Source organism: Cucumis melo, chromosome 1 (genome assembly GCF_025177605.1).
Source record: "Cucumis melo cultivar AY chromosome 1, USDA_Cmelo_AY_1.0, whole genome shotgun sequence".
Classification (NCBI taxonomy): Eukaryota; Viridiplantae; Streptophyta; class Magnoliopsida; order Cucurbitales; family Cucurbitaceae; genus Cucumis; species Cucumis melo.
The window spans coordinates 23,982,895-23,993,598 of NC_066857.1; the positions used below are offsets into that span (position 1 = coordinate 23,982,895).

General features: G+C 35.0%; 1 protein-coding gene across 1 annotated transcript; it reads left to right on the forward strand.

The window, feature by feature from the left end:
• Positions 1 to 6,369: 6,369 nt before the first annotated feature.
• On the forward strand, positions 6,370 to 10,398 carry LOC127151347 (uncharacterized). Its single transcript, XM_051090862.1, has 4 exons — positions 6,370 to 6,602; positions 6,709 to 6,979; positions 8,074 to 8,140; positions 8,768 to 10,398. Exon 4 carries the CDS (start codon positions 8,773 to 8,775, stop codon positions 9,817 to 9,819), a length of 1,047 nt encoding a protein of 348 aa, XP_050946819.1. The 5' UTR covers positions 6,370 to 6,602; positions 6,709 to 6,979; positions 8,074 to 8,140; positions 8,768 to 8,772; the 3' UTR covers positions 9,820 to 10,398.
• The last annotated feature ends 306 nt before the right edge of the window (positions 10,399 to 10,704 follow it).

Sequence of the window (10,704 nt, forward strand, 5' to 3'; positions counted from 1 at the left end):
TGCTAATATTTGTCTATCTATATATACTATGATATTAGTCTATCCACATCTATCTGCAAATGAATTTAAATTTGATATAGAAACCTAATTATATCTGGGTTAGATTCAACAAATTTATCAAAGAAGCTTGGAAATAATGCATACAATTTAATTGTGTCACCTTGTAATATATTTACCATATGTTCTTTTGCCCACCAAGCTTTTTGGTAACTTATATAAACTCCAAGATTTGTACGAGCCTTATGCACAATCTCTTCAGGAATGGAGCGATCAGTAGACATGAATCTAAAATCATCTATCAAACAACTGCTAATTACTGTTGAAGAAGGTTGCATGTGAGAACTTTGGGCAGTACTTAATGAACAATCATGGTCAGAAGTGTATTTTCGTAGCATCCACAAATCACTCTTCTTATAACGAGATACCCTAACATACCAGTTGCAGTCTTCTTGCAGACATCTAAATTCAAGAGACCTCAAATTTGATATTGTAGTCCTAAATTAAAAGTTGGTCTTTACTGCTATTATGCTAAAACACTTTGAAAGCACTTCTTTACTTTCAATTAACTTTTTTCCTTCAAATCAGAATAATAAGAGATGTCTCTTATGTTGGAATTTATGTCCTAAAACTCGTAGTTTGTAATCATATTCTATTCAATAAAGTCGTTGTTGAGAAATGAAATACTATAACCTTAAATCCAATAAACTAACGTCCAGTGGCTATTTTTTGAGTAAATTCGACAATTATATAGAAGGATCAAGTTCGAGTATATAGCCTAAATAGTCTATAGTATATGAATAAAGGTTGGACGTCTTATTGAGAGAAACTATGGATGTGGCCCACTTTGTAGTTAGTACAAACGAGGTGATCCAGAATCGTTCATGTTAAGACATGAAAGTGGGGGCATCCTATGTAAAGTGTTTATATAAGACTAAATCAAGAAATAGTCAGTTTTACGTTATAAAGTTGTTTACTGTTTAAAACTGACTATCTCGATTATTGATAACCTAGGTAACTTAACCTTAATCCTGAGCTAACTATGAACCCCCGTACACACGAGATTATTTTTAGATCTACATAAATGAGGGAAGCTCATTAGCGTTGGCCCAATAAGCCTCCCATTTTACGGGTAAGATCGGGTGGATAGCTGGGAACATAGAGTGCAGGATGAAATTCACTCCTACCTATTTTAAGATTAGTAGATAGGTTGTTCCCTTAAAGACTGATCCAAGTCTTAAACAAGGGGTCTCACCCTCTCATTAGCTCGAGAGGGATTCAGTTTGTAGGTTGGACCTTAAACCAATTGTTCAATAGTGGATTAGTGAGACTTAAGGAGCAAGACGTAGTCTCAGGGGTAAAACGATATTTTGACCTAATTGAGCTTACGAACAACCTATGAAGGATTAACTTACTGATCATGGTTATATCAAATGGACACAAATATATAATTAGTGAGGGAGTGTAACTACGACACTTAAGTGGAATGACTCGTTAGTTAATGAATGTTGGTTAGCTCTGTCACACCCCCTCCCGGACTACCTACTAGCTTAGATTAAAAGACGGCATGAAGCCGACCAACAACGCTTTTCTCTACCGATATCTGTCGACTCCGTTGAATTCTTTAATGTGATAAACTTGCTAATCTAGTGTAAAAACTATTATACATGCAACACAACATAGTGGAACCTAGACTAATCATAAACATACATGAAGTGTAGCCTGAAAATAACTGATTGTGCAAGTAAACCTGGAGACACCTTAACCAAAACATAACCAACAAAGGTTTAAACAACCGCAACTCCTAAAGCTTACATAAACTGTAGAGTATCTATATCATACAAAGATATATACATCATAACACAATAGATTCTATGCACAACTCTAACCACGTACTGGCAATCGATATTGGAGCTTAAGCGAACTAAGGCAGTCTATCAAGCATCGGGAACTCGATCTCTACCTGGAAAGTGTGTAAAACATTTTGGAAGAGTAAGCTATAAAGCTCAGCGAGTGACTCAGATTAAAACTATAAATTTAAAGGTAAGAGCACATGAAAACTTACACATATAAATCTATTTACACAAGTCGTAAATATTAACGTATAATAGTAAGAATAGCTCTCTCAAATACTTAGTATGTACGTCATCGAAATCTAGCAAGGCATATCAAGTATATCAAAATATTTTAACTAACATGACAAATCTACGTTGTGTTGGACATGCCCAGTACAACCAACGTTTATAAGCTCTACGATGTAGTGGGACCCGCCCAACACTCCTATCATCTTTGTCGTAGTGGGGCCCGCCCATCACTCACGACAGCATCGTTATTATGGAGTACACTTAACGTCAATAACGAAATCTAACCTGTGTGCATACAGTACCATATAGCTTCAGGCTCAAAGACCTCAGTATTGTAGTTAATGGAAACATCAGAAAATCATACGAAAACATTAAAACATGCATGCTATCTTTATTTTTCGTAAAGCTTAAGTTTACTTAGATTGTTTGTGAAAAGCTGTAGTTCTTAAAACAAAACTTGGTAACTCATGCTTTGTTTGAAACACAGTGGTTCAAATACTTTCCAGACATTCGATAATCACGTGCTAGTATAATTTTCCTTTAAGAAATCCAGTCTCGAAACTCATACTTGAAAACAATTATGGAATTCAAATGATTTACATACCAGTTGATATTCTTCATTTACATTTGAAATTGATGGTGGCACTTCGTGAATTTTTTAAATTTGTTGCAATGGAGCTAATGCAAGTTTTTTAGAGTACTTGATGGTAGTATCTCACAAAGTGAAAGTGGTTGGCTCAAGTGGAAGTGGTTGGCTCATAAGTGGAAGAGTAGTAATCATTTTTGGTAGGCCTTTTTCTTTCTAAATTTTAGCATTCATATTATCTGATATATTTCTTATAGTTAATAGCAAGTCTGTTTCTCTGCCGTCTATGCTAATATCACTACCTGATTCCTCTTGATTTTTAGGTGATGTTTTTTGTTCCCTAAACAAAATGAGAAAAAAAAGAATGAAAAAAATACAATTGTTATTTATTTAAAATGTAAGCAATTTTCAACAATATAAAGCAGTAAATAATGAATGAAATGTTAACCTTTGAGTTTGCACGGTAAGTTCTTGAGTATGTTGTTATTAAACATTTGGTTGCTTAGTGCTGATCATATCTTCTGTATTCTGATGATCATTATTTTTGTCCACATTGTCATGGTCAAAATCATTATGAAGATCATCTTGGAAGTGATTAGTATCATCATTCCCTTGATTCTGATTCTAATAAATAAATAAAAATGAAAATAAAATTTGAAAAAATCGATTGCTAAACAATCATGTATACAAAAGCAAACGATCATGTATTCAACATATTTCTGTTAAACGATCGCATATTTCAAGTAAACGATCATTTATTTAAACAACTGATAAATGAAATACGTTATGAAATCAAAGTTTAACTGGACCAATCTCTCCAACATGTGCTTCATTCCAGACAGCTCCAATGACTGCTTTCTAATTGCCTCATCCATCCTACAGACTCTCGAATTTAATGTGGGTAAATCCTTAGAAACTTCGTCGATGTCATTTTTTAGTTTTTTTTGTAGGATTTCGAATGACTTTGTTCTAGCTCGTCATTGGATCTTAAACGTTTCTTGTTGGTTATTAGATTCGTTTCAGGTTGGTCAACCACTGTTTGTCTTTCTTTTCTTCGTAGTGACGGTTGCACAACAGAATTAAGCCCACCAACATTTTCATTAGACTGAAGTAATGGAGATGAGGTTGATTGCAAGTTATTTAATTCATTGTGATCCAATGATTGATTGTTCATAGTATCAGCAGAAGTATTGGTATCACTGTTGTTAATATCTGGCATGGATTCATCATCCTCAATATCCATGTTATCATCCCCTCGAATTCGACTCTCCATGAAAGCTATCTCTTGGGTTGATAGCTTCAGTTTAGGTTGAACAACAGTCTGCAATGTTATAATCAAATAATTATTAATACATTGTATATCAAACTAAGCTAGTAATTGTCTATAAAATGATATGATACTCGATATAGTATCCAATGTAAATGATCTTACACTAAGCTAACTGATCGTCTATAAAATCATACAAGATCGATCACATTTCAAATGTTTTAAGCGATCGGTAACAACTTATATTTTTATTCTCGAATATGTTTTTTTGCAACATTTTATACGATGGAGCTTGTGTATAATTCCATCTTATTATTCTAGAGATTGATCTCTTACTGTTTTTTGTGGTCAAGTGCTCAGTTGCAGTTGAGAGTGTTTCATAAGCCCACACCTAAAACAGTCAAACAAATATGTTAATCTTTGATGTTTAGTTTGTATTTAACTAAAGTATATAAAGAAATAAAAATCACCTGAAAAGCAAGTACGTATCCTTTGATGTTGTAGTATATCACTGCTTTGGAACTTCTTGCCTTCTTTAACTCGTATGCTTCTTTTTTCCATTGTAGAATTATTTTCAAACTGTTGAGCAAACGAGTGAAGAAGAAAGTTGACCAATCAAAGTTCTTAAAAACTTCTTCATCATTTACTCTTCCCAAAACATCCATATAAAACTACGTTTTTTTATCCTTCACGACCATCATAGTTTCAGTAAAGAGGGCTAAGGCAACCTTCACAAAATCATCATCATTCGTAAAGTCAAAATTTTTTAAAATTTCCTCAACTTCCAAGCACGTTATTATCTTTTTGTTTTGTGATCCAAATAGGAGGCTTTATAGGCACTTATTGTCATAATTTTTATTCAATGTTACATTGGTTGGCCACAAACCGGTTATGATGTTGAATTTTTTTTTAGGTGAAGCAGACATTTTCCCCAAAACAGAAAAACATATTCCATTTGCGTTGACTTCTTCAGGTATCTGCCTTAGCAAGAAATGATGGATCAACTGGCCGTTGAAGACCATATTGACATTTAGCAAATGGACCAAAAATTGTTTTATGAAACATCTGCAATTGTTCCTTGGTCAGTTTATCCTTAATAAAAGAGCTAATTTTGTGCACTTTGCATGAGATAGTGACAGGAAAGTATTTGTCGCCAAGTACAACCATCCTAAAAATAATGATAATAATATATTTTTGGTATGTATACGATCATTTATAAAACACTAAACCTTAAATGCTAAAATTAATACGTAAGCGTTAAACATCATTTAGACTATATACTGTATCATTCAGTTAAATATACACGATCCTCTAGTCTAGGTTAAAGTATTGTTTACGTGACATAACAGATCGTTTAATCCAGACAGAAAGCCATTCGTAATATAATTAATCGGTAAGTAATGATAAATTGAAACGTTTAACAATCTTGAGAATAAAAGTTTAACCGAATCAGAAACGTTTGAGAGTAAGAATTTAACAACATAATGATCATGTTCAAGATAGAAGTCGAAATGTTTGGATATAAAGAAGATGAAACGTAACATTATAGTACGATGGTGATAACATAGTTCAGCAACAAAAATTTAGGGTTATACTGAAAAATACCTTTTGACGTTGAAGAGAAAAATGGATCTTAGAAAGGAAAGGAGTAAGGGAGTAGAAAATGTTTCAGACGAAAAGCTAAGTGATCAGTGCATTTGAAATGAAGTGACTAAAAACGAAGAAAGCGATACGTATATTGTTGGTTTTTACCAAAGGGGTAATATTATAAATTTGCGTGCTTTTTTAAAATTTTGAATCACATTCATTAATATTTCAGCGCGTTTTTAAACGATATATGCAAACGATCATTTACACATACTATTTAATATATATAACCGATCATGTAATTAAGTCAAAACGATCTTTTAAAAGATGTAAATGATTGTATTGTTCAATGTAAACGAGACACTCAAAATGATCGTTAGGTAAGATCTCCTAATAATATGAAAATGATCATACTAATTAATCTACGTGATTGTTTATTTAAGTCAAAACAATCTTTGCATACATGCAAAAGATTAACATTAGATCCTCAATCATAAATGGTGTTGTCCTTCTGTAAACAATTGTTGTTCATTAAGGTGCACGATGTAGTAATTTGATGTAAACATTCGTTTAATAACATCCAAGGGATAATGTGTCAACCTGATATTTTCTTGGTTTAATTTCTTTAAATGTGGAAAAAAAAGAAAAAGAAAATGAAAATTAAGTGTAATATATATATATATATATATATATATATATATATATATATATATATATATATATATATATAGATATATATATATTAAATAGTTTTATTAAATAAATTAAATAAAAGAAAGAAAAGAAAGGATAAAAAGAAGAAAAAGAGAAGAAAATTTCATTTTTTCTTTTCTTTTCTTCTTCTTCTCTTCCCTTCACCGCCAAGAATTTTGAAGACATCCAACTTCCATTTTTTTTCCTTCTTCAATTTGCAGAGAACTTCTAAGAGAGATTTTGGAAGAAGAAGAGGAATTTTACTAGAATTTTGAGGTTGAAGAAGAGGAGGAGAACTCAAGCAAAGTGTATCCATGGCTGAATTTTAGTTCATTCTGCACATCACTGGTTTTTAATTCGGTTTGAACTCTTCAAAAGGAATTAAGAGGTGAGATTTACATTTACTGAAAGTTAACTCATTTTCAAACAAACTTTATGAAGAACGTTGGAGCAAATTCGGATATTCATTTGGTGCTTTTTGATGAAGAAAACAGGGCAGTTGGTTTTCAATCGAAATCAGGAGGTCTCTAGTTTTTCTTATATTTCAGAGTGTACCAGTGGAGTTAGAATCTCTATTTGGTATGATTGGAAAGCTTATTCAATTTACTACAACTTTCATGAAGAAATCGTGAACCAAAAACGACTAAAAATCAGTTACATAGTAGGGACAAGTTAAAGAGGTCATGTGCGCGCGATTATGGAAGTGGTTCTATTTTGAGGGTTATCTGAGTTTATGCACGAGGAATCAGATTTAGACGTCTTCAGGTACGTTTTAGAAGATCTCAAAATGAATATTTTGATATAAATAACACTCATTTTGGTTAAGTATTGAGAAAGTTATAGTCCTTTGAAGTTTATGTTAGAAATCTGGATATTTTAGAGAATTGTTGAAATAGGATTTTATTTCTTAAGCTTTGTTTTCGTGAGCGTCATCTTTGGTGCGACATGTTATGTATATCTTTCAGAAACCAGAATGTTTAGAGTTTTAATACTCGGTTGGGTTGTTGGCAGCCCGAGAAGAATTAAACCGAGCTTATAGACCAAGGATCTAGCCAAAGACTGTGAGTGACAAAACCAACTTTGAAATACTTTCCATAACTGTTATTATGATTGAATGCGATAAATGTTCATTTACAAAGCCATGAAAGGTGTTTGAATTTCATGACTATTTTCAAGTATACACTTGGAGACTAGATTTCTTAAAGAAATTTATGCTAGCACGTAGATATTAAATGTTTGGAAAGTATTTAAACCACAATATTTTAAGCAAAGCATGAATTAGTATGAAGTTTTGTTTTAAGAACTACAATTTTTCACGAAAGAGCTGAGTAAAGTTCGAGCTTTGTATAAAATTTATAAGCAGGCATGTTTTAATATTTTTAGATGATTTATGAAATTTTCATTAACTACATGACTGAGATCTTGAGCTTGAGGCTAGAGATTACCGTGTGCACACTGGTTAGATGCCGTTGTTGAGTGTACTTCGTAACAACGATGCTGTCGTGAGTGCTGGGCGGGCCCCACTACGACAAAGACGATGGGAGTACTGGGCGGGCCCCACTATATCGTAGTGCTTGTAAACGTTGTTGTACTGGATGTACCCTACACAACGTAGATTTGTCATGTTAGTTAAAATGCTTCGATATACTTGATATGCCTTGCTAGATTTCAATGATGAACATGCTGAGTATTTAAGGAAGCTATTCTTACTAGTACACGTTTACATTTACGACTTGTATAAACAGATTTATATGTGTAAAGTTTTCACGTGCTCTTATCTTTAAATTCATAGTTTTAAACTGAGTCACTCACTGAGCTTCATAGCTCACCCTTTCCAAAATGTTTTACCCATTTTCCAGGTAGAGATCGAGTTCCCGGTGCCTGATAGACTGCCTTAGTCTGCTGAAGCTTCATTATCGATTGCCAGTACGTGTTTTGAGTTGGGCATAGAGTCTGTTGTGTTGTGATGTATATACACCATTGTATGTTATAGATACTCCACAATTTGTATAAGCTTTAGGTGCTGTAGTTGTGTAAATTTTGTTGGTTATGTTTTGATTAAGGTGTCTTTAGGTTTACTCGTTTAATCGGTAAATTTTGAGGTACACTTCATGTATGTGTTTGACTAGCTGTGTTTGACTAGCCTAGGATCCGCTGTGTTTTGTTGCATGTATAATAGTTTATATATATACTAGATTGGCAAGTTCATCACATGAAAGTTTTAAGCAGAGTCGACAGATACAAGTACAGAAAAGAGGTTTTCGTCGGCTTCACGCCATCTTTCGGTCTAAGGTAGCAGGTAGTCCGGGAGGGGGTGTGACAACTTGGTATCAGAGCACTTTGCTCCATGGGAATTAAGGTAGAACGGTTAGCTCTAAGAAGAAACTGGAAAGTAAATAATTGAAAGTCAAGTTAGCTTATAGGGAACTAGTGGAGTATGGTCTAGGTAAGGATAGAAGTGAGTTCAATTATTATTAATATGTGAGTAGACATTTAGTATCATGCATTTGAGTTAACTATTTATAGTATGTCTAATGTGTTGACATATTATAGGAGTCATGCCACCACGTATTGGTAGACGACGCCGGCAGAATCAGGACGGGATGCAAGGTCCTACCCAAGGTCCATCTGTAGGGGAATCTAGTACCCTAGGAGTTCGAGGTGGGGCAGGAAACGAGCAGTTTGCGAGAACTACACAGGAAATAGGAAGGCCAGATAGAGCAGAGCCTAGTGATCCAGAAAAGGCATACGGAATTGAACGGCTGAAGAAGTTAGGGGCTACAGTGTTTGAGGGTTCTGCAGATCCAGTTGATGCAGAGAACTGGTTGAATATGCTTGAAAAGTGTTTTGATTTGATGAATTATCCTGAGGAGCGAAAGGTTAGATTGGCCACATTTTTGTTGCAAAAAGAGGCTGAAGGATGGTGGAAATCTATATTAGCAAGGCGCAGTGATGCACGTGCTTTAGACTGGCAGACTTTTAGAGGCATATTCGAAGATAAGTATTATCCCATCACATATTGCGAAGCCAAGAGGGATGAATTTCTGGGGTTGGAAAAAGGATCACTTTCAATGGCTGAGTATGCGAGGAAGTATACTGAGCTTTCACGATATGTTGACGTTATTGTAGCTTCTGAGAGTGACAGGTGCCGAAGGTTTGAAAGAGGGTTGCGTTTTGAAATACGTACCCCAGTTACAGCCATTGCTAAGTGGACGAATTTCTCTCAGTTAGTGGAGACTGCCCTTCGTGTGGAGCAGAGTATAACAGAAGAGAAATCGGCAGTGGAGCTTAGTCGTGGGACTTCAACAGCTAGTGGATTTAGAGGCCGTGAGCAGCGGAGGTTCACGCCTGGGATAAATATTTCAAGCCGTCAAGATTTTAAGAATCGCTCTGGCGGCCAAGCATCGAGGAACGTGAGTTATGGTAGTATTTTTCAGAGACAAAGCCAGAGAATACCTAGTCAACCCATTAGATCAACAGTAAGATCGCAACCAGGTCAGGAGTCCATTGCTAGTATCGTCAAGCGAACACCATGCACGAGTTGTGGTAGGAACCATCGGGATCAGTGTTTGGTAGGTGCCGATGTATGTTACCAGTGCGGATAGCCAGGACATTTCAAGAAAGATTGTTCACAGTTGAACATGACAATTCAGAGAGATCAAGGAGTTGGGTCTCAGACAGTTGAGCAATCGAGAGTTTCAGTGGTTCCAACAGAGGGCACCAGTGGTGCAAGGAAAAAGGGAGTTGTTGGAAGATCGAGGCAATAGGCAAAAGTCTATGCTATGACTCAACAAGAAGCGGAGGACGCACCAGATGTTATTACTGGTACGATTCTTATTTGTAATGTACCTGCAGATGTTTTATTTGATTCAGGTTCTACGCATTCCTTTATTTCTAGTATATTTCTGACTAAGTTGAATAGGATGCTAGAGCCTTTATCTGAGGGGATAGCTATATACACTCTAGTTGGTGACGTTTTACTTGTTAATGAGGTGTTACGTAATTGAGAAGTTTTAGTAGAAGGTATCAATTTGCTAGTGGACTTACTACCACTAGAGTTGCAGAGGTTAGATGTAATTTTGGGAATGGATTTCTTATTTGCTCACTATGCATCTATGGATTGCCATAGGAAGGAAGTGGTTTTCAGAAAACCAGGCTTTGCTGAAGTGGTTTTTAGAGGTATGAGGAAGGCCGTTTCTAGAACCAGTTGACAAGGGATACATCAGGCCTAGTGTTTCGCCGTGGGGAGCACCAGTTCTTTTTGTGAAAAAGAAAGATGGTACCCTCAGATTATGTATTGACTATAGACAGTTAAACAAGGTTACAATACGTAACAAGTATCCTTTACCACGCATTGATGACTTATTTGATCAATTAAGGGGAGCAACATTGTTCTCTAAGATTTACTTAAGGTCAGGATACCACCAGTTGAAGGTTAGAGAATCAGATATTGCTAAGACAACATTTAGAACAACGTATGGGCATTATGA